We start from the raw sequence: 24,781 nt of genomic DNA on the forward strand, positions 1-24,781 counted from the left end.
AGGTCGTCCTTGTGACATTGTCAGTCAGATGATCGTGAAAATCATTCTTGTCCAGCTTTAGTCACTGTGTCAAATGGCTTCCTGCTGTCCTTGCTCCCTTCCTGTCACGTGGCTCACCTGTCTGTGCATCCCCTCAGGCTCCAGTGCAGCCCCTCAGGCTCCAGTTCGGCCCCTGAGGCTCCAGTGCGGCCCCTCTTCCCTGTCATGGCAGGGACTTTCCTTGTTAAGGCTAAGTAGGAGGATCGAGGATGGAGGAGGGCACCGCCCCTGGCTGGATCCTGTCCTGCTTAACTCTGTCTCTAAGGACATTTCACAGACTTTCATACACTGCGCATGAGGGCACTGCATGCAGTTTGTCAAAAACATAAAACCCTGACAGCCCGACCTCTCCTAGTAACAAAGGGTTGACTGCAAATCCAAATGTAAATTATTGGGGCCTCATGGACATCAGCATGGGACGCACCCCAAAGGAACGACCACGTAACTGTACCGTGGCTACACCACCCAAGTCTATTATAGACCCGAAGGCTAAGTCAGGGCACCACAGAGACGTTTGCACATCTGTGTTTATTGCCACAATAGTCAGGAAGTGGAACCAGTCTAGATGCTCGAGATGAATAGATAAACAAACTATGCCTCACGTGTAATGGAATTTTATTCAGCCATAAAAAGAGCGAAATTGTGAAAGATCTTTTCAGGAAAATAGGGCCAAATTGATTCATGTTAAAGAAAATAGTCAGACTCAGAAATACAAATATTGGATTTTTCTGTTCTATGCATAATCTACATTTCAACCGAAAGACGTGGAAGTGGAAGGGGCTAGGTGTAGAGGAAGACTGGAGAGGCAGGAGGTGGGAAATATTAGTGTAAGTAATGGCTCTTCCTGGATGTCAACTTGACTGTATCTGAATTAACTACAATCCAAAACTGTGGGGCTCACCGATAATCCAGACCTTGAGGCTTGAATACACACCTTTAATCATATCACAGCTTCAGGTGGAGATAGACACGGGACCTTGGAAGAAGACAGATTCCCTCTTCACCTGCTTGCACTTTCTGACAGGACATCCACTCCTTGTGCAGAATACCCGGAAACAAGGAGCTTCCTGGGACCGAACAACTACAAGATTCTTGGACTTAGAACGCTCAGGTGACCAACACAGGGAGCTGGACTACAGACCGTGAGCCATCGTCAAATTCCTTAGGGTCAGGGTTGTGGTGGGGGTTGTGGGTCTGGGGTTAGGGTTAGGGTTAGGGTTAGAGGGTTAGGGTTAGAGGGTTAGGTTTAGGGTTAGTTTACTCATTAGGAAGAAACATCTAATGTCAAATCATTAAAAGTTTCACAATGTAGAATGTGACCACAATAAGATTATTTTTGACATTTAATCTGGAAACACCTTCAATAATGTCAGTTTAGGCTGGTAACAGAGGCCACTGGAGAGATCACTTAAAAGCAAAAAAGGAAATGCACTTGAGAAAGGGCTAATAATCGGAATAAGGGCCTCACATGGGAACGGTTGAAAGTCACTATACACCGACTTTAAACATCAATCAAGAGAGGGGTAATTGTTCAAATTCTGAAGCTTATGATGGGTCAATGAAAAAGTCATCTTGCTTAGTCAATCATAAGGTCGAAGCTTATGAATTGAGCTTATTTTCCAGTCAACGGAAGCTTGTGGTTTGAACTTCTTTTCTAGTTGTCACGGCCACAGCCTTCAATAGGCCACAACCAAAAGTCTTGCACTTTAGAATGATTCTAAGAGACTGAACACTGACAGTAGGAATTATAAAAATACCTACAGCGGGGCTGGAGAGATGGCTCAGTGGTTAGGAGCACTGCTCTTCCAGAGATCCTGAGTTCAATTCCCAGCAACCACATGGTGGCTCACAACCATCTGTAATGGGATCCGATGCCTCTTCTGTCCTGCAGGTCTACATGCAGGCAGAAAGCTGTACAATGTACACATAATAAATAAATATTTTAAAAATACCTATAGCAAATAGTCACATGAAAAGTTCATATAAAACTGGAAACAAAAGTAGAAAAATTAATGGTATTGAATGAATACAGTATGGCATGTGCTTTGAATACTGTGTCACTAAATCAGTATTAATTAATTAATATTGTTGAGTTAAATGGTACAAATAAAATGACTTTAAAATATTTATTTACTTGTGTGGGTGGAGTTCCTACCCTCACACATGTGAGTGCCACAGTGCACGTGTAGAGACAAGAGGACAACATTCAGAAGTTACTTCTCTCCTTCCACCATATCAGTTCTGGGGCTAAAACTCAGATCATCATCCCACTCCACTGGTCCTTACTACATTCTTTAAATCTATATTTATATCCCTCAAAGTTTCTATACTCAAATTGACTAGAAAACAAAAGATACTATCTTAGTTCATTTTCTGTAATTGTAACCACATGCCACAGCCTGGGTAATTTCTTAAAGAAAATAGATTTGTTGGGCTCTCCACTGTGGAGACTGGGAGTTTCAAGAACCCAGCAACAGTGTCTGACTAGGGCCCTCTTGCTACATCGTAACATGACCAGGGCATCACTAGGGGGACAGAGCAGATGTGAGAACCAGGTTTCTCTACTTGTCCTTATAAAGCCACTGTGCCATCCTGGGGATTCTGTCCATGGTCGTATCTAAACTCAAGGTCCTGGGCAGGTAATGAAGACACTGATCAAAATCTCTGCCTCTTAGCGCACAGCAGTAGATGTTTCATTGCTTTGAATGGAAGAAATCTTGCTCCATCAACCACAGAGAGGCTGGCCCACGACAAGCAGGAGAAGTGGATCCCACCTCGCTCCCTGTGTCCTCCCTTGAAAAGTACCATTGCACCTGTGAGTAATGGGCATTTGCTGTGCACAGAAGCGGGAGATCCGTCAGGTTTATGGTGGATGCTGTTTAATGCACTTCCTGTAGGTGACCTCCCAACCAATATCTTCAGAGAGAAGTTAAAAAGCAGAGAGCACTGGTTACTATCTCTGGGTCTTGCCTTCTATTTTCTCTTTGGACAACTCTGGTCATAGAGCAGGCTATGAAGAGACAGGAGGGAGGGATCTTGCTGATCACTGAGTCTGTGCCACCTCCCCACACTGACCCTGTGTAGCCATACATGGGTCAGACTCATCTGCATTAATGAATTTTCCCTTAGATTCTGATGATCACCTTGACACTTTTTGTAAGGTGTAGGTAACAGTCAGTTCTCTGTATACATGGGACGTTGGTTCCAGGCCCCCTCATCGATATCACGTCTGGTCAGGCCTCCTATGTAAAATTGTGTAGTGTTCAATAGTCAATACAATGTGGATTCTAAGAAAATACATTGGTTTATTAGGAAACCGTGATAAGCAGTTAGATCTCTGCATGTTTGATACAGAAGTAACATCTTTTAAATGTCTCTCCGTCCTCCTTCTCCTTTCTCCTTTCATTTTTCCTCATCTATATCTGTTGCTCTAAAATTATATTAAATGGTTTTCTTCTACTCCCACTGGGTCTAGCACTGCAGTGCCCCAAGATATCTGCTCTTGGCAGAAACTCACATCCCAACCCTGGGGCGCCCAGTGTCTCTGCTGCCACACACTCTCCCAACCTCCATCCTCCACATGAGAGAACACACAACACAACAACCCCTGATCCGATGGATAAGATATAATCGCCCACTTATACATACAAGGCCCTGTACACATCCATCCCTTAAGAACATTCATAACAACCTATAAATACACAGGGTGGAATCTTAACGTCAGCCTCCATGTTCTCTCCGTGGCTTCTCTACCTTCTCCTCCAGTCTCAAGTCCTTTCCATTTCAGTCTCCTCCTCTTCCTTCAAGCTTTTCTCCCGCCCACCCTTCCTTCTCGTCCAATGACAGGACTCATTCTATCCCGTACCTGCCTCACCTGTATGACACCATCCCGCATTTCACCCTTTTTGTCTAATTAAAAAAAAACTTTTCTCTCAAATATAAGCTGAGCACAACTATTATCATTTTGTAATTAAAAGCATAAAATATATCTAACACCCAGTCCAACACTATATCAGTTAAGCAGAACATTTAGTTATCCATTCCAGCTTAAGAAAGGCTTAAAATCTATGTAATATCCTGGCTAGCTTGTATACTATCTGATAACTATCTAATAAAATATGTATTTTCAGAGTTAAACAGACTGATAGGCTATGAGACTATAATCAGTCTTCAACCCAGTCAGAAATCTGAGAATGACCAACTATCTATAAACATAGGAAGACTAACATGGCTTCCAGACCTGAGAGGTTGTGGATTTCTGACATTTTTGACAACCGTCTATCTATATAGAACAATCTGGACTGTTTTCCATTTTTATCTTATTATCTTGAAAGTACACTAGCAAACTCAGAGCCCTGAATTTTCTATTTGGCCCTTAAATCACATGTGTAATCAGCTCAGAAATTCGTAATGGCATCAATAGAAGGACTGACTCTAAACCTTGTACTTTTAAAATTTTTTAACAAATTCTATACCAAAGTAAAGATACGGTTTTAGCTTAATTACCAGGTGAGATTATGACTGTATAACTCAATCTAGCTAATTCCTCCCTGTTAAATTACGTGAATCACAGCAGCCAGAAACCAAAAATCCTATTTTCCCAAAATCTCTCTTTAATTATTAATATCGTGGGTCCCCTTCCGCTTGTGGGACAGATCGATAACTTACTGCAAGTTGAGTAATGGGCTATGTAAGCTATTTACCCTGATTCCAGGAGGAAGAAGGGAAAGAGCCTACTGGGTGCTGCGAGGGGAGCTCAGGCTGAAGTCAGGACCTGGTGAGCACAGGGTCACTGCCCACACAGGGGAGGAGCGGGCGACTGAGCAGTGGTGGGTGGAGTGGTAGGGCCTCCCTGGGGCTGGTCCCGGAGACAGATGGTTAGGCTATCGGTGAACCAGCACAAGAGCTACAATCTCTGCAGATCTGGAAAAGATCCGGTCCTGGACTGGAAGCCCAGGTCAAGAACCTCTACTGAGTCCCTTATGCACGCTCTAATCCTAAGGAAGGTGCTCGTGCCATTCAAGACTCACTGGCCAATCAAAGCCTCCAGTCGTGCCAATCAGAATAGGAGGCGGGATCTTCTGCGACCACGCGGCGGCTTCTTCCCAGGAGCTGCACGGGCTCGAAGCCTCTGTCCTGCAACTGGATGCTGTGGGGCGCGCTCAGGCAGGCTCTGCAGTTGTGGCATGGTGAGCACAGGGTCACTGCCAAAGACCGGGAGGAGCAGGGGGCTGGGCAGTGGGAGCCGATGTGGTGGGTTTTTCCTGGGGCGGGGGCGAGGGGGAACCCGCATCCATACGCGGCCACCTGTGCGATCTCATGCGCTCCTAGCCACTAGCTCGACCCAGTGGTAGCCCCCGAATAACTTCACGGTGGGGCTGCATCCGCGCACAGCATTTGGGAGAGTGGCTTGTCAGGATGCCAAGTCCAGAGAGCCCTAGTTTCTAGCAGTTCCTTTCTTTAAAAAGAAAAAAAAAAAAAAAAAAAAAAAAAAAAAATATATATATATATATATATATATATATATATATATATATATATATATATATATATATATACTGTAGCTGACACACCAGAAGAGAGCATCCAGTCTCATTACAGATGGTTGTGAGCCACCATGTGGTTACTGGGAATTGAACTCAGGACCTTTGGAAGAGCAGTCAGTGCTCTTAACCACTGAGCCATCCCTCCAGCCCACCAGTTCCGTTCTTAACATTTAAAATTAAGGTATAGGGGTTGGGGATTTAGCCCAGTGGTAGAGCGCTTGCCTAGCAAGCACAAGGCCCTGGGTTTGGTCCTCAGCTCCGGGAAAAAAAAAAAAAAGCAATGTCTAAAATTAAGGTGTAAAATCCATTTGGAGTTATTTTGTGGAGGTTGTAAAAGGCATCTCTAGTGCTGGGTAGCCATTCAATATCGCGCTGTGATGTAAAACAGTAGAATTGACGGTGTAAAGTATTTACTAATTCTTAGGATATCGAAAGTCACACCGAAAACTTAGCTGAGGGAGGGCTGCCTGTAAAGCACCCCACAGGTAAGTGTGCTAACCTGGCCTGTTAGAGATCAGGATGCCACCAGGGTTGTCCAGAAACATGGCTCCAAGCCATAACAAAGGAAACAAGTGTGACTTACAACCAGCCACCAGGCCCATCCCCATGTCAAAGAGCAGGCCTCTAACAAGCTGCTCAGTGGGGCATTACAGGAGCACAATCAACATTAGGGCCTGGTGTGCAATAAACGTTCAGTTCTTCTTGAGAAAAACTCAGTTTTGCCACATGGGCAGGATGACACCTGCTGACAACCATTTGAAAAGGTTAAAATCCATGGTTGTGTTGAGTGCTGGGCAGGTCAAGCAAGGCTTTCTTTCCCTGAGGTCCCCATGACATAGCTCCTTTTGAAACCCAGGAACATGCTTGGCACAGCCAGTCTAAGGCCTAGGCCTTGTGAGCTTTTCCTGAGGCTGAGGTATAGACGGAAAACAGCACTCCTTCTCTACACCATGAATATGGCTGGGGGAGATGGTAACCTCAGAGGCCAGGGCCTCGGGGAGGGGTTGCTTCAGATTCGGAGAACACAACTCTTCCCACCTTATGAGATTTTGGTGTCCATCCCAAGGCCACTGTTGGCTTGGTCAGTAATGTTTCTGAGATTCCCTGAGTTCCCACTGTTTGGTTAGACTCCTGAGTGTGACCTGTTGCTTCTGTGACTTCATAGAAGTCTCTCGTTTCCTTCCATTTACCACATGTGAGTGGTGTACGAGGTGACACTCTTCTTAAGAAGTGAACTTAGCATAAGACATCGCTTGTGTAAGACCTCCCGTATATGTTTTTCATCGTCTGGGACCTTCCACTCACTGTGTAAATGTCCCATCTGTTTAAGTGGCTAGACCTGCAGTCTCCAGTCCATGTTTAAATTGTTCAGAGCATAACCTGCAACGTGAACCTAACAGGGACCTAAGGGTGACAGCATACACGGGATGCAAAATGTGCCCTAGGTCAGCTCCTCTTTTAGCAATAACCAGTGTAGCTGGGCTTTGCTACTTTATGGTTTTTCCTTTTTCTCCACCATTAATCCCCCGTCCCCCTTCCACCACTAACACCAGATAGGAGAGAAACAAGGACTGAAGAGAAAGAGATCCTTGAATCTAATTTCTTTCCTTGCAGTCAACCCACCAGCACGCGTTGAACAGTGTCTGAGGAGATTGGAGGATGAAAGATAGGAAAGGCAGAAAAAAGATGCAAAGCCAGGAGTTAGATTTGGGAGGCCTGCTGGTTAGTGCAGCACTCAGAGCCTTGAGTTTATTTTTCATAGACTTTTTATACCCCACAGTAGTGTGGGAAGCAAAGCCAAAAGCTAACAAGTAGTAATTTGTTGAAGTATACTTAGGACACCTGTTCTCTTTTTTTCTAAAGATTTGTTTATTTTATTGATGTGAGTGCACTGCAGCTGTCTTCAGACACCAGAACAGGGCATCAGAACGCATTACAGATGGTTGTGAGCCACCATGTGGTTGCTGGGATTTGAACTCAGGACCTCTATAAGAGCAGTCAGTGTTCTTAACCACTGAGCCATCTCTCCAGCCCAGGACATCTGTTCATAGCCAGAGGCACCTCCCTCTCTTCTTGTAGCACCTGGAAGATTTGAGTTTTGTCAGAAATGCAGACAGAAGTCATATTTTTCTCATGCCCTGAGAAATTGATTAAGGCAGAATTACAAAATAATAGGCTGTATTTTTACGTGGAATATTGAATCTGTTGGATGATTATTACTAGTACCTCATTCAGGACTACAGTGGGGGAAAAAAAGCAAGAAGTGGGGTAGAATTAATATAGAGTCTGTGGTTTATAGAGAAAAACAGGTCTGGGAATTTTCAGGTGGCAGCCAAATGCTGAGACAGGTATGAATTTTCAAAGAGATCATCACCACTAAAGAGCAGGTCCTTGCTCAGGATCGAAAGCCTAAGAAGGTGCCTTAGTTAGGGATTTACTGCTGTGAACAGACACCGTGACCAAGGACAACATTTAATTGGGGCTGGCTTACAGCTTCAGAGGTTCAGTCCGTTATCATCAAGGCAGGAGCGTGGCAGCATCCAGGCAGGCCTGGTGCAGGAGGAGCTGAGAGCTCTACGTCTCCATCTGAAGGCTGCTAGCAGAAGACTGGCTTCCAGGCAGCTAGGAGTAGGGTCTTAAAGCCCATGGCCACAGCGGCACACCTACTCCAGCAAGGACACACCTCTAAATAGTGCTACTTCCTGGGCCAGCATATACAAACCATCGCAGAAGGTGTCCTGAGGGAAACACTCCCTCATGCTAAGCCTTCAATTAATGGAAGGAATAGGAAAGTGAATCCTAGACCCAGGAAGGAACTTCATACAAAACCTACTACAGCTGTGGTCCAAGCTGGTGGAGCAGGGTCCACCCCACATTAGAATCCAAACCTTGCAGGATCACCCAAGTTCTGGAAATAAGAAAGATGTAAAATTTAAGTCATGATTCTTTCCCTGTGGTTTCAGTTCAGCACTGTTCAGGCATCTATGTTTGGCAGAACCCCAGGGAGGGAGGATGCTGTGAGAGTGCATTGCATGAACCGGTGAGCGTGAAGCCTGAGTTGCATTTTGAGACCAGAAGATATTGAGATCCTTAAGCTATGGGACACCTGTCATGGAGAGCTGCATATAGGGAGTGGAGGTAACGAAGCCGAGAGATGTATGAGAAGTTGCCGGGATAGGGCCATGTAAGCCTTTTGAGGCTGAGGCCCCATGTGTCTGAGACAGAGCTACGGGATTTGGTGTTTGTCCTGCTGGGTTTCTTGCTTCTCTCCAATCCTCCCTCCCTGTGTACACATTCCTCTCTACTGGAATGGGATGCATATTCTGTGCCTTTGTGTGTTGGGAAGATATAACTCGCTCTCTGATTTTACAAGCTGTGGCAATCAGGAGTGTCAGACGAGACTTTGGGCATTTGTAGAGTGTAGAGGCTGCTGCAGGCTGCTAGGATCATTGAAGTTAAACTAAATGCATTTTCATCATGGATGACCATGAGCCTACAGTGACCGGGGTGAGAATGTAGTTGATGGAGTCAGAAAGCCCCCAGACAGGATGATGTCTTTGAACGCTTCTCTCCTTTGTAGCTTTCTGTGGGGTAATTTATAATGTTAGGGTCCAAGAGTCACTGAAGGAAGACCCCAGACTCAGATACCTTGCAAACGGAAAGAGCGTTTTACTCTGCAGAATTCTGTCATGCAGGGGTTTACCATTCACCAGGGTGGAGACAGACATGTGAGCTTTGCAAGCTCAATTGAAACTCAATGAGGGGAATTCCAGAGAGGAGCAGGTGACCTTTATCCCGATTGGTTGGCTCAATTTCCAGGGCTATTGGTGTCTTTGGGATTGGTCAATATCTGGGGAATTTAGGGAAATTTCTGGAACCACTGCTGATTAACTATTCTTGGCTCAGTACTGGTGGCAGGGGCAGCTCCTGGCAGCTCCTGATTGGCTTCCTGTGAGGGGAGGTTTTCCTGGAATCGACTTGTTTAGGATTTTTCCAGTTCTGGGAAACAGAGACTTCGGCCTAGTCTCCCTGACTGTCATTTCTCAGCCTGTCATGGAGTCAGCCTGGCTCTGGCCAACTCAGTCCTCTCAATAAAAGCTTTTCTAGGAGGAACCTTTCTGTTGCTTATTGTGGATGAGATTTGAGTGTCTGTAGACTCACCCTGTTTCCTGGTGTGTCTGTGTGTGTGTGTGTGTCTGTGTGTGTGTGTGTGTGTGTGTGTGTGTGTGTGTGTGTGTGTGTCTGTCTGTCTGTCTCTATGTCTCTGTGCGTCTTCTGTCTGCTGTGTCTGTCTGTCTCTGTCTCTGTGTGTCTGTGTGTGTTTGTCTGTCTCTCTCTGTGTGTGTATGTGTGCGTGTGTGTGTCTACTGTGTTGTGATTGAATCTGATAAGTCAGCTTCGTTCTCATGTTGTCTTGCCTTCACCATTATAGACTTCCTAAATCACAGGAGACGCAGTTGAAACTGTTGTTATTCAATGCTAAACTATTTTGGGAGCCTGGTGTTTTTATATTTCTAATTTTGTTGTTTTGGTTTCAGTTTTTAAAGACAAAGTTTCTCTGTGTGGCCTGGCTGTCCTGAGAGTAGGGGTGTAGAACATGTGAGCCTCAAACCTAAAGGTCCACGTGACCCTGGCTCCAGAGAGCTGGGATTAAATGTGGGCCAGTATGCCTAGATTTTGCTGTTTGTTTGTTTGTTTGTTTGTTTGTTTGTTTGTTTTTATATTTTTGACTGATGGGCGTGGGATGTTGGTTTTGGTACAAGTCAAGCATATGCTGTTGTGCTGATCTTCATCCACATTGTGAACTTTGAAATTTGGGAGGGAGAATATTCCCTTTCTCAGCATGTCGTGTATTCAGGACATTAATATTGCCTGCGCTTCACTGCCGAGCTTTCTGAGTCACTGGATTGCAGGTGACATTCTTCCTACCTCTTGTTTGTTTTTATTTTTTGAATGAATATGAGTATTTTGCCTGTGCATGAATATGCACATCATGTATGCCTGGTCCCCATAGTAGTCAGAGGGTGGCTTCAGATCCCTGAACTTTGAGTAATGAATACTTGTGAGCCCCTTGTAAGTACTGGCTCACAGTACTTAGGCTGAGCCTTCTCTCCTGTCCTATGCTGCTGGTTTAGAATCAACCTTTACATTGCCAATATTTCACCTGTCCATCTGTATGGTTTAAGGATGCATCCCCCTTAGTAAGATCTCATTACTGTTAGAGTTTAAGCTCTAGGGCACTTCAGGATTGCTGAGGATGAATACAGAACTGGAGTGAATATGTAATTCTTTGTAGGAACTCCAGTAAAAACCTGCAAGTCCTTCCTATCTTTGATTGATTTTTTACAGGGGAGACAGGGTCTTAATATGCACCTCTGGATGTCCTGGATAGACCAGGCTGGCATCCAACTCAGCGAGAGATACCGGCCTCTGCCTCCTGAATGCTGGGATTCAACGCTTGCAAGAGGCAATACACTCAGCTTGGCCATCATTTTCCGTAGTTAGTAACTGTTCATACAATTTCTCTGATGTGTGCTCAGTACTCTTTGCTTGTCATGCCCCCCCCCTCCCTCCCTCCCTCCCCTTCTCCCTCTTCCTCCCCCACCCCCTCTTTTAATTGGCATTTCTCTTGCAAGGCTCTATATCCTATTCAAAGGGCAATGAGGTGACAGAGGTGAACCTCATTATTCAGTTTCCTTCTTCGATGACTTGGTAATTACATTAGAACTTCTGTGTCAAGAAATAAGTGGGGGAAGCACCAGAATCATACAGTGATTCTGTGTGAAGCATACATTTACAGTGATGTCAGTATCATGGATTCTGATGTACACATGTGTGGGATATGTTAGGATGCAGTGACCTATGATGATGTGCATGTGAACTTGACTCCAGAAGAATGGGCTTTGCTGGATCCTTCACAGAAGAATCTCTACAAAGATGTGATGCTGGAGACCTACAGGAACCTCACTGCTGTAGGTAAGATAGTGAACTTTCTTTCACTTTTTTTTTTTTTTTTTTTTTTTGAGCTGGGGACCGAACCCAGGGCCTTGCACTTGCTAGGCAAGCGCTCTACCACTGAGCTAAATCCCCAACCCCTCTTTCACTTTTTTTTTTTTCTATTCTTTTTTTTTCGGAGCTGGGGACCGAACCCAGGGCTCACTTTTTAAAATAAGGGAACAACTATCTCTTTGCTACTAATGCTTTTCTATAATTTCAATTGAGATTGAGGAAGAAGGAGGTGAATAAATCAGGTTTGCTAAACATAGCAACTTAAATTTTGCCTAATTTCCAATGATATATTTATACATTTTCTGGAACTATATTTTAGGCTACAATTGGGGAGACCGTAATATTGAAGAACATTGTCAAAGTTCCAGAAGACATGGAAGGTAATTTTCGAGTGCAAATTGCTATGAATATGCTTTGAAGAAATTTTAATGTGTCCTGGAAGTTTTAAAGAAAAGCAACAATGTAAAAAAGTACTTCTTCAGGTGTATCTGTGATCATTAAATTCTCACAAACCATGTGCCTCAATGTCAGGTGTCTGATTGTGTTTTCCTCTAAGAAAGAAGAAAAGGAAGTGATGCCTTAGCAGACATTACCATTTGAATCCTAGCAACACTAAAGCTACTCTGTAGAACGGCCACTCTGTTTAGTTTCACACCACTCACATACTGCAAAAGATATATATTTATATCTACATTGACATATTGAATAGGATCAGTATATGTTTCTAATAACCAAATATACATTAGTAAAATTGATTACTTATATAGTAACATTGCCAAGTTTAAGTCAGGGGGCAGTTTATGAGAGTCAAGAATGTTGTTGAGGAGAAACCTTAATCCCATTACCACATGTCTGATGAACAAAAATTCAAACGGTGTGAATGCAATGTAGAAATCTTTAATTTCTTATTCTCCTTTTAATAGCTATACCATGTGTCACAATGGATACAAGCCATGTGGACATAGGGATATGGAAAGAAGCGATGTACCTCTCTCTCTCCCAGAACAATTAGAATATATATAGCAGTTCCCATTTGAGTAGACGTTCTCAGTTTGAACAAGTTTATAATTGGTTGAATTTCCAACTTCACTGGGAATAAACTCACACTGCAGATCATCCTTATGAGTACTAGGAATGTGGAAATTGTGTTCTGTTTTGTCCAGGGTTTCTTTGCCAATATAGTATGTAAACATAGTATATTTCACAATATAGGAAAATTTATGAATGCACTTAGTGTGGTAAAGCTCTGAGATCTTCCATTCCCCTTCAAATATGTGAAAAAATCTCATAGAGAAAAAGGACGCTACAGATGTGAGCCATGTTACCATTACAGGTGTCTTAAAAGACACAAAACAACCCACAATGAAGGGGAAACCATGATTGTAAACTAAGTGATAAACCCTTAAGATGTGATTTCTCTTTACAATTAGACCACATTGTAGAATTAAGTCCTGCAGGTAAAGAGATTAATTGGTATATAGAATTTGGTAAAGCTTCACCTGTGCCAATTATCTTTACAGGCATAAAAGAAGTTCTACTGGAGAGAAGCCCTCTGAATATACGCAGTGTGGTAAAGCCTTTGCATGTCACAGTTATCCTCAAAGGTGTGAAAGAATTCATACTGGAGAGAAACCCTATGAAGGTATTCAAAAAGGTAAATCCTCTGCACATCACAGTAGTCTCCAAATGCATAATATAATACCTGCGGAAGAGAAACCCTACAAATGTAGTCAGTGTGGTAAAGCCTTTTCACAACACAGTCATCTCCAAGGACATAAAAGGACACATACTGGAGAGAAAACTTACAAGTGTAATCAGTGTGGTAAAGCCTTTGCAGGACACAGCCATCTCCAAATGCATAAAGTAACACATACTGGAGAGAAAATGTACAAATGTAATCAGTGTGGTAAAGCCTTTGCATATCCTGGTTATCTTCAAGTACATAAAAGAACTCACTCTGGAGAGAAACCCTATGAATGTAATCAATGTGGCAAAGCCTTTGCATATCCTTGTCATCTTCGAAGACATGAAAGGATTCATACTGGAGAGAAACCTTACAAATGTAACGAATGTGGTAAAGCCTTTGCACGACACAGTAATCTCCAAATGCATAAAGTAACACATACTGGAGAGAAACCTTACAAATGTGATCAGTGTGGTAAAGCCTTTGCATATCCTAGTTATCTCCACGTACATAAGAGAACTCACACTGGAGAGAAACCCTATGAATGTGATCAATGTGGTAAAGCCTTTGCACAACAGAGTCATTTCCAACTGCATAAAGTAACACATACTGGAGAGAAACCTTACAAATGTGATCAGTGTGGTAAAGCCTTTGCATTTAGCACTGCTCTCCAAATACATAAAGCAACACATACTGGAGTAAAGCCCTACAAATGTAACGAATGTGGTAAAGCCTTTGCAGGACATGGTCATCTCCAACTGCATAAAGTAACACATACTGGAGAGAAACCTTACAAATGTGATCAGTGTGGTAAAGCCTTTGCATATCCTAGTTATCTCTACGTACATAAGAGAACTCACACTGGAGAGAAACCCTATGAATGTGATCAATGTGGTAAAGCCTTTGCACGACACAGTCATCTCCAACTGCATAAAGTAACACATACTGGAGAGAAACCTTACAAATGTGATCAGTGTGGTAAAGCCTTTGCATATCCTAGTTATCTCTACGTACATAAGAGAACTCACACTGGAGAGAAACCCTATGAATGTGATCAATGTGGTAAAGCCTTTGCACGACACAGTCATTTCCAACTGCATAAAGTAACACATACTGGAGAGAAACCTTACAAATGTGATCAGTGTGGTAAAGCCTTTGCATATCCTAGTTATCTCCACGTACATAAGAGAACTCACACTGGAGAGAAACCCTATGAATGTGATCAATGTGGTAAAGCCTTTGCACAACAGAGTCATTTCCAACTGCATAAAGTAACACATACTGGAGAGAAACCTTACAAATGTGATCAGTGTGGTAAAGCCTTTGCATATCCTAGTTATCTCCTCGTACATAAGAGAACTCACACACACTGGAAAGAAACCCCATGAATGTGATCAATGTGGTAAAGGCTATTCACAATCAGGTCACCTCCGAGTGCATACAAGAACACATACTAGAAAGTAACCCTATGGATGTAACCAACGTGGTAAAGTCTTTACAGGTCGGAATGATCTTCAGAGATAGGGTGGTTTGAATATGCTTGGCCCATAGCTAGTGGCACTATTCGGAGATGTGGCCTCTAAGGAACTGTGCACTGTGGGGCTGGACTTTGAGATCCTATGCTTAAGCTCCACCCAGGGCAGAAGAGTCTTCTCCTGCTGCCTTCTGATCAAGATGTAGAACTCTCGGCTCCTACAGCACCGTGTTTACTTGGACACTGCCATTCTTCAGCCTTGATGATAATAGACTGAATCTGTACACCACCCACCAATTAAAGGTTGCCCTTTATAAGAGTTGCCTTGGTCATAGTACATTTTCACAGCAATAAAATCCAAATTAAGACAAAAGGCATAAAAGATATTACACGAGAGAGACCCCCTGTGAAAGTGTTGGATATAGCGAAGCCTTTGAACATTTCTGTAGTCCTCGCTATAGCAGAAGTATTCACACTTCCATTCCCTGAAACCCTGTGAATGGAAGCAGTGTACAGCCTTTGCCCTTCACAGTTATCTCTGGATGCACAAAAGAACCCATACTGGAGAAAAACCTTATGGATGTGCTCAATGTGGTAAAGTCTCTGTGTTTTGAAATCTGCATAGATCCATAACAGGATCAATCACCTGGTCAAAGTAAAGGCCAAGAGTTTGATGTAGTGAGGCCGGGTGGGTTAGAAGGTTAGGGTTTAAGGTGGTTGGGGTTACAAAGTTAAGGGTTAGGGTTAGAGGGTTAGGGGGATATGATTAGACGGTCAGGGCTGAGGCTGAGCTTAGGGACAGGTTAGGGGTGGAAGGGCAGTTCCGGGTCATGGTTAGGTTAGTGTCAGGAGCCAACAAGCTAATAACTGGCAGGTGATCTTCCTGAGATGGTCTTCCTTGGTATAGTAATCCATTGCAGATGTCCTCCCGTAGTCAGGGCCCAGGAGAAAACCACTCTAGGAAAGATTCCTGCTATTAATATGCTTTTCCTGTCATTAAACATATGGGACAATCACTAGGTATTAGCCCACCATTTTGAGCAGCTCTCTGCACATTTATGAAGATTTTCTGTCTTGTAGTGAGGCTACGTAGAGAGATAGATGATTTCTTGATACTTATTGATGATCCTATAAGAATTCCTGAAATTATATCAGTATTTGTTAAGATATTTTATTGCAGGACTGCTAGTGTAGGTCCGTTCTGATAGTCAAAACAGCAATGAGAGCTCTGCCAGTTCCCCACGTGTTAGCGGTTCGTGGCTTCTAGATGGCAGTCAGACTTTCTACCTCTCAGAGCACATTCCAAGAGGTTGTAAAACCGTTCACCGAAGGTCATCAAAAGGAACTAATGACTTATTTTAGGACAGAAGATAAGATATTGACTGAGTTTATCTATACAAAACTTCACTAATAACTTAGTTACTTGGTTTTAAAATCTTGATGAACCTGTGGAGCTGAGACAGGTGATGAACGTTTAGCCAGGTAATTTCTCCTAATGGATATGCATGTAAACATTCACTGATGTTAGCTTTTTATTCAATGTCTGATTTAAATTTCTGTGTAAACTTGTGCTCAACTCTTTAACATGCGTTCTTCTATTCTGAAAGATGTATACGTACTGAGGACAAAGAGAGGAGAGGGAAATATTTCCCTGATCCCCCTTTTTCATTCATTCTGTTTTCCCCCTTTTGCTTAGAGAGCTTTCATAGGAAACGTTTTACAACTTAGTAATAAATGCTAAAATCACTTTTCCAAGTGTTCCTTTTTCTTTCTGCAACTTCGACTTGGACTATCAGGCTGAAAGTTAGAGCCACGCAGTTCCCACTGAGATAGAACAAAGACTACATAACTGTCTTAGTCAGGGTTTCTGTTCCTTCACAAAACATGACCAGGAAGCAAGCTGGGGAGGAAAGGGTTTATTCAGCTCACACTTCCACGTTGCTGTTCATCACAAAAGGAAGTCAGGACTGGAACTCAAGCAGGTCAGGAGCCTGGAGGCAGGAGCTGATGCAGAGGCCATGGAGGGTGCTGCTCCCTGGCTTGCTTCCCCATGGCTTGCTCAGCCTGCTTTTGTATAGAATCCAGGACCCCCAGCCCAGGGTTGGCCCCACCCACAACAGGCTGGGTCCTCCTCCATTGATCACTGATTGAGAAAATGCCTTACAGCTGGATCTCATGGAGGCAATTTCTCAAGGGAGGCCCCTTTCTCTGTGATAACTCCAGCTTGTCTGAAGTTGACATAGATAACCAGAGACCATCAGTCTATAAATCCACACCCACTGCTTTACTGCTGTGAGCAGACACCATGACCAATGCAAGTCTTATCAAAGACAACATTTGACTGGGGCTGGCTTACAGGTTCAGAGGTTCAGTGGTTCAGTCCATTATCATCAAGGCGGGAGCAGGGCAGCATCCAGGCAAGCCTGGTGCAGGAGGAGCTGAGAGTTTTACGTCTTCATCTGAAGGCTGCTAGCAGAATACTGGCTTCCAGGCAGCTAGAATGAGGGTCTGAAAGGTCATGCCAAAGTGACACACCCACTCCAACAAGGCCACACCTCCCTCAACAAGGCCACACCTCCTCCAACAGGGCCACACCTAGTACTGCCATCCCCTGGGCGGAGCTTATACAAATCATCCCATTCCACTCTCTGGTTCCCATTGACTTGTTCAAACACATGAGTCTGTATGGCCCATACCTAAACATAGCATAATGCAAAGTACATTTAATCCAACTTCCCAAGTCCCCATAATCTATAGCAGTCTCAATAATGTTAAAAATTCAAAGTCTCTCCTGAGATTCATCGAATCACTGAGCTGTAATCCTCACAGCAAGACATTCCTGGGCAGCTGGGCAGACTCCAAACTCTGCAACTCCATGTCTGGGTGAGGGTTAGGGTGTTCGGGTTCGGTTTAGGATTTAAGTTTAGTGTTTATGGTTGGGGTGGGGAGCATAGGGTTAGGGGTTTTTATCTTATGTTGAAAGTTCACTAGCGGGGCTGGGGATTTAGCTCAGTGGTAGAGCGCTTACCTAGGAAGCGCAAGGCCCTGGGTTCGGTCCCCAGCTCCGAAAAAAAAAAAAAAAAAAGAAAGTTCACTAGCAAACTCAGAGCCATGAATTTGCTATTTGGCCCCACAACTGACATGTGTAATCAGCTCATAAATTTGTAATGGCATCAATAGAAGGACTGAGTCTAAACCTTGTACTTTTTACAAATTTTTTTAACAAATTCTATACCAAAGTAAAGATATGATTTTAGCTTAGTTACCAAATGAGATTATGACTGTATAACTAAATCTAGCTAATTCCTCCCTGTTAAATTACAACCATTTCTAAATTCCTCATAAAACAACCTTAGAATAACCACTTTCAGCCCCTCAAAAGTCCAGGGAATTGGGGCGACGACTCCTCCATAACTTCTTCAAGCTGTACATGGGCATTGAGATATCATTGTGGGTAGGGGGTAGGAAGAATGAAGCAAATGCTGTAGCCGATGTGTCCTGACCTGACCCAGCTAAAAGTCCTTGAGACCAGGAATTTAAGTAGGCACATTCTGCAAAATACAACTCTCAAGACAAAAGTTTAGAATCGAGATATCCTGTTTGATTCTCCTGAATCTAATTTTTCTGGCAGTCTCCCTCTCTTAAATCAGATCAGTATGACTCTGGGGTTCCCAGAGCCTAATCACAGTTTGTTTTTGTTTTTTTTTAATTTTTTTAAAGATTCATTTATTATGTACACAGAGTTCCACCTGCATGTATACGTGCAGGCCAGAAGAGGGCACCAGATCTCATTATCGGTGGTTGTGAGCCGCCATGTGGTTGCTGGGAATTGAACTCATGACCTCTGGGAGAGCAGACAGTGCTCTTAACCTCTGAGCCATCTCTCCAGTCCCTAATCACACTTTTTAAAAACACAAAGACAAAATCTTTCTTCCAAAATACTGTGTTCCTTATAACCACAAAAGCTTGTATCTTGCACTCTCTCCCAGAGTAATAATATAACCATAAAACTCAAAGTCACACCCATTATGAAGATAATATTTCCTTCTACACCTCCTTTTATTTTCCATTTCTTTTTCCCCATGAGGACAGTGATGTGTTAAGATAGAATATCACATGCAGCCAGGGTTGTCTTGAATTGGAGATCCTCAGACCTCTACCTCTTGAAGGGTGAGATTATAGGTGTGGATATCATGCCCAGGTTTTCCAAGCAGAAATTCATGGATGCGGAACCCTGTGCTACAAATTATCTGTCTAATCTTGGGGAAATTGCTGAGGTGATGACAACATTGAGGAGTAGACTCAGAGAGAGCAGCCTCCACTGGTGTTGGCTCCTGGACGCCCGTTCCTCTAGGGTATGGAGTAAACCTAGGCATCAGTTCTAACACAGTCTGTTTCACTTGACACAATTAGAGGCATCAAAATGACCAGGAGGGACTAGAGCTTAAAGCACAGGAAAGGCCGTCTCAAGCCAGACTCCATCACTCCAGGAGATGCTCTATCAGAGTCAATGATTCTTGGCCAGAGAGGACCACCCCATCGCGTTATGAGATGTAAGAGAGGGTTCCAAGGTGCCTCCCTCCAGCTTCTGACAGTATTTATTTTATTTAAAAACTAGTGTTTATTTAAACACAGACACAGATTGGACAGGGTAGAGATGAGTATCTTTAAGATTCACATGGCAGTCTTTCTAGACCGTCCTCCATGTCCACCTCCTTGCCATTCAACAGAGCATCAGATCGTGGGATCTGCTGCTGACACTTTGAAGCATTTCCAGAAAGATCCCTGTTATGTGACTATTAGTTTTCAAAATGTTTAATTCCAAGCTTCTTTAGAATTTGAAAGGTTCATAGGAAGAACACACAATTGTGGGAGCCGTATTGGATTTGGGCCTGGTTGCTTTGTCACTGTGTGGCCTTAGTCTTAGATTGTAGGATCAAAAGCCTCTCCCTGTAATTTATGGCACAAGAAGTTTACATTCACAGAATGTTGTCAGCCAGAACAAGACCCTTCTGGGTCTCCAGCAAGGTTTGACCCCTGCTGAGCCCTGCCCTTGCATGTGGAAGCCTTTTGTCCCCAACTGGGAACAGTCTGGCCAGGTACTTCTCACCTGAGTCAGAATTAGGCTGGCCTTCCTGGTTATTTCCCTAATTCATTCAGGCCACATAGTCGGTCCTTTGTTACTGAAGTCTCAGCCAGGCTTCCCCACTGTGCTTGACAGATACCTGCTAAGTGGTGTTCTTTGGATATATAGTTTGGTCAATAAAGAAACCAGAGGCTCTCTTCCTCTTCTGGCTTGACACGAATAACCTGTGTGTGTGTGCTTCTTTCATCCCACAGGCTTTCGCCCGATTCTCGGTACCGTGTCGGTGCTGGCGCCGACACACAATGACCAGAGTGCCCCTGGCTACGTTAGTGATGGACAGGGAAAGAAAAGTCCTGCGGGTTTTCCTTACAGCTTTCCCTCCTGTGTCTGTGATTGGCCTCTGAGGTCTTGCACCGCTTCTCCTTGGTAACGTTGTCTGACAAACAGGCAATGAATTCTGGTCTTTGATGTTCATGCAGAGATCACGATTTCCTAGTAATTCTATGTGTTTTCTTAGAATCCACAGTACACTGAATAATGTAAAACATCTAAGCTGACTTACGTGTAAGGAGGATGTGTCTGGGTTCTGTGCTGTTACTACACTACACAATTCTACAAGCATCGAGTGCAATTTAACTCAACCACGTTGTTGTGGCTGCTCAGCGTCACTCACTGAGCATCTAACTCTCAACTAATTGATGGTTAACAGAGTTTGCTTTTGAAAACTGTTGCCAAGTGCAACGCATGTTCCTTCCATCCAGTCATCTTGATCTACTATAAATTTGTTCGTGATCAGAAAACTTAATTTAAGTACATTCACTAAAATATGGATACAGTGATCCTGGGAAATTATGTTAAGAATAAAAATGTACTGGAGAGATGGCTCAGCGCTTAAGAGCACTGACTGCTCTTCCAGAGGCCCTGAGTTCAATTCCCAGCAACCACATGGAGGCTCACAACCATCTGTGATGGGATCTTGGTGTTCTCTTCTGGTGTGCAGGCTGAACACTGTATATAATAAATAAATAAATCTTTTAAAAAACAATAAAAATGCAAAACCCTTGCCAAAAAAGGGAGAATTCTTGTCTCTTCCCTAAGAAGGTAGGTGAGATTTATTTGAGATGACAAAAGGCTCTATGTCTGTTTGAAGAAGATGGTTTGTCACCCTGATGCTCTGCACCTAAACTACAGATCAGAAGGTTCCCTTTGGTGTGGGAGCACAGTCCTGTAAAATCCACGTAGTTGAGCAAGTTTGCACATCCTGACCTCCAGCTAGAGTCCTGATCACATTGGGAATAGGCTGCTGAAATGTGCTTCAAAGACTCACTCACCCAGAAACAATTTTTCTTTTAAAATTAAAGACCGACTCCTTCGTGAGACGAGCGGAGCAGAGGCCGAACTCGGGATCTGACAAGATGGCCGGGCTGCCCCACAGGATCATCAAGGAAACCCAGCATTTGCTGGCAGAACTAATTACTAGCTTGAAAGCAGAACCAGATGAGAGCAGTGCCTGTTATTTTCATGTGGTCATTGCTGGTCCCCAGGACTCTCCCTTTGATGCAGGGACTTTTAAACTCGAACTATCCCTTCCAGAAGAATACCCAATGGCAGCACCTAAAGTACGTTACATGACCAAAATTTATCATCCTAATGTAGACAAGTTGGGAAAAATATGTTTAGATATTTTGAAAGATAAGTGGTCCCCAGCACTGCAGATCCGGACAGTTCTGCTATCAATCCAGACTTTGTTAAGAGCTCCTAATCCAGATGATCCATTAGCAAACGATGTAGCTGAGCAGTGGAAGAGCAATGAAGCCCAAGCCATAGAAACAGCGAGAGCATGGACAAGGCTCTATGCCATGAACAACATTTAAGTCGATCAGATCATCAAGTGTACACCACTTCTCCTGTTCCACCAAGACTTCTTACTTTTTTTGTTTGCATTTAATAGACACAGTCTTAGAAACATTACGGAATAAAAGCCCAGGCATCTTCATCTTTGGCGATTACATGCACATTTGCAGACCTGTCTTGTCCTGATTGGCTGTTGTAAAGCATGAGCAGAGCCTGGAAGCATCACCCTGGTTGCTGAGAAGCAGGACTCTCTGCTTTGACTCCTTTCCCCCTTATGGTCTAAATGCAAGGCGCTGTGAATGAAGGTAGCTGTCAGGTTAGCTGCCAGGGGCATGGGTATTTTTATTTTATTTTTTAGGGGGAAAGTAGTTTTAATTAAATTTTATGGCCTCCTTTCCCCTCCACTCTCTTAAGGAATCTAATTGCAGTGGTTAAATGGACGTAACCAGCTGTTTAGAATATGCTCTGTAGCCAAGTCCAACCTTAGACGCTGTAGATGGACAAGCTTGATTGTCTGATCCAAAATGGGAACATTAAATAAACATCACAGCCCTCACTAATAACATTGTGACTTTGCTCTCAAGTGTAGATTCTCTGCCCCCTCTCCCAGCCCCCAAAGGACAAAGAAAAAGCTTGTGACCATTTTGTATGGAGTGTCTGGAAACTTCTGTAAATCTTATGTTTTAGTAAAATATTTTTTGTTATTCTAAAATTAAAGACTGTGAAAACTTTTTTAAATTTAATTTTATTTTAAATCTTTTCTTTTTAAAATTTATTTACATATAGTGTAATGTAATTATTAAAGTTAATTATTTATAAAACTATCATAAATTTTTTCTAATAAAATAAGCATCACACACGAACATTTGTGTAAGGGAAATTTACTGTACACAGCCCCGCACCTTTCTCAGAATTTCTTTCGTCGTCTCATTACATGAAATCTGTTCAGTAGAAGCCACCAGGGGGCGCCTGAGCGCTGTCCTCCACCTGTGTCCTGTGTAAGGAGCGCTGGCCGCAGGTGAGACTGGAAAACAGACGTCTCCAGGAGTGCGCGTTCAACAGGAGAAAGAGAAACTTCAACAAAGAGGGAACAAGACAGTGGGGATGAGCCATTCACTTCTGTGAACAAGAGACTGCGACTTTCACACCTTCTACCCCGGCAGTACCTTCACATCCCCAGTCGGTGACTCCCCTGGACCTGTGCAGAGCGACGCCATGACAGGCACCGACGCACAGGCTGCCGGTCTATGTCCTGCTGTGGAAATCTCCTTCAGTCACGAGGAGGAGTTTTCTGTAAAATCACGTCCTCAGGAGGAACAGAAATGACCAGGACCCACGACTCCATCCCGGTCTCCACTGCAGCCGCCAGGGCCCTTCCTCCTCCCTGCCCGCGCCTGTGCGACATCAGAAGAATAAGAGGAAAGGGTTGGCCCGGCGAGCACCTACCACAAGTCCAGCTCGGCGGTGTGGGGCTCTAATTCCCCTGAATCCTGATTAAATGTCAGCTCCGCATTCTAAAGGACAGGGACGAAGGAAGAGACCTGTGGGCATTTGAGCAAACTGTTTACTTTAGAAAGTGTTTCTGGTCCTGACGCCATCCCTGCCCCGAACACCGTGGGCAGGCGGTCCCCGCCGCGCCCCTCCACCTGCACAGCGGCTGAGGACACTCGGCCCGCGAGGTCCGCGTGAAAATGGCTGCCGTTGGCCCATGAGGAGCGGCCCTGTCAGGTGCGGCCTTCTTGGAGGAAGTTCGTCACTGTGGCTTCGAGAGTTCAGGAGCTCAAGCCGGGCCTAGTTGCTCCGTTTCTCTTCTTGACGCCTGTCAATCGTGATGATAATGGACTAAACCTGTGAACTGTAAGCCAACCCTAACTAAGTATCTTCCTTTATAAGAGTTGCTATGTCCACGGTGTCTCTTCACGACAGGAGAAACCCCAACTAAGACACCACCCATTTGATTTGGGGACCTTCTTGGTTAGGTTTTCTGGGATCCAAACTGAGGGCGTGGGAAAGTTCTGAGGCAGGCGGGCCTCTTACCTGTTCCTTTATTTTATTTTTTGAGACAGAGCATCACTATGTAGCTCAGGCTGGCCTCAAGCTTGCAATCCCCCTGCCTCAGCTTCTTGATTGCTGTTCTTATAGCTATGCAGCATCGCACCTGGACAGACTCACAGACTTCACTCTGGAAACCTCAAGGTTTCTGAACAATCGGCAAATGGGTTGAGGTTGGTTAAATAGTCCAGTCCTTGTTTGTATGTTTTTCCAATATTTAATCGGCTCAGTGTCTCGGCTCAGAGATGCTCGGAGGTAGGAAATTGTGAGGTGAGAAATGGCCAGTGCAGCACATTGACAGCCGTGAGGACCGACGGCTCGATAGATCGAGTGGTAATCAGCTGACTGCCAGTCCCACCATCAGGCAGCCCTCGCACTGGAGCTGTGCAGGAGTCAACAACCCCAGAATTCCTGGCCACTTCCAGGATGTCCTCGTGCTCAGAGCCCCATTAAGTAATTAATATTTACTATGAGGACCTTGGGCCACCAAGAGGAGTAATTATGCTCTTTACTCTGATTCCTAAGGCAGGCGCTTACATAATACACTTAATTAACATTAAAAACCATTAACACTTACTGAACTCTGTGTGCCGGGACTTGTGTTCCATGCTTTATAGGAATTATCTCATTGTAGAAATATTCCCATATAAAACAGCTTTAACCAAAAATATTTTGGTACTTAAGCTTTAGTTGGCTGAAAATTGTACATATATGGATGTTGGACCCTCCTGGGCCATGTCAGTGGCTGCCCCTGCTGAGCCTGGCCGGTGCCTTGGTAGCCTTTTGTTCCTAACACAGGAACATCCTGGCCTTTCTGTTTGGCCATGGTGGATTAACCCAGTCAGTAAGATCTTTTCAAGTCAGTGCTGGGTTAAGGTTTCTGTTTTCCTGCTGAGAATGTAAACTTGTTTCTCCATTGTGCTCTCACTGGTGGGCTTGGGGTATAACTTCTGTGAACCTCAGTAAAAGTTTTGGCATTTTCATAACACAAATGATCGGAGTATGTGTTTTCTCTTAAACCTTGCAGGCCTACGCCT

General features: G+C 43.9%; 2 protein-coding genes across 2 annotated transcripts; both read left to right on the plus strand.

Annotated features, from left to right (window-relative positions):
- Nucleotides 1-2,881: 2,881 nt before the first annotated feature.
- On the plus strand, nucleotides 2,882-24,736 carry Zfp950l1 (zinc finger protein 950 like 1). The gene is made up of 4 exons (XM_063273852.1): nucleotides 2,882-5,228; nucleotides 11,435-11,561; nucleotides 11,914-11,974; nucleotides 13,115-24,736. The coding sequence occupies exons 1-4, from the start codon at nucleotides 4,914-4,916 to the stop codon at nucleotides 14,664-14,666; spliced, it is 2,055 nt and encodes a 684-aa protein (XP_063129922.1). The 5' UTR covers nucleotides 2,882-4,913; the 3' UTR covers nucleotides 14,667-24,736.
- On the plus strand, nucleotides 21,254-21,712 carry LOC100910895 (ubiquitin-conjugating enzyme E2 N-like). The gene has a single exon (XM_063273853.1). The coding sequence runs from the start codon at nucleotides 21,254-21,256 to the stop codon at nucleotides 21,710-21,712; it is 459 nt and encodes a 152-aa protein (XP_063129923.1).
- Nucleotides 24,737-24,781: the final 45 nt, after the last annotated feature.

This window comes from Rattus norvegicus, chromosome 14, assembly GCF_036323735.1.
Source record: "Rattus norvegicus strain BN/NHsdMcwi chromosome 14, GRCr8, whole genome shotgun sequence".
NCBI lineage: Eukaryota > Metazoa > Chordata > Mammalia > Rodentia > Muridae > Rattus > Rattus norvegicus.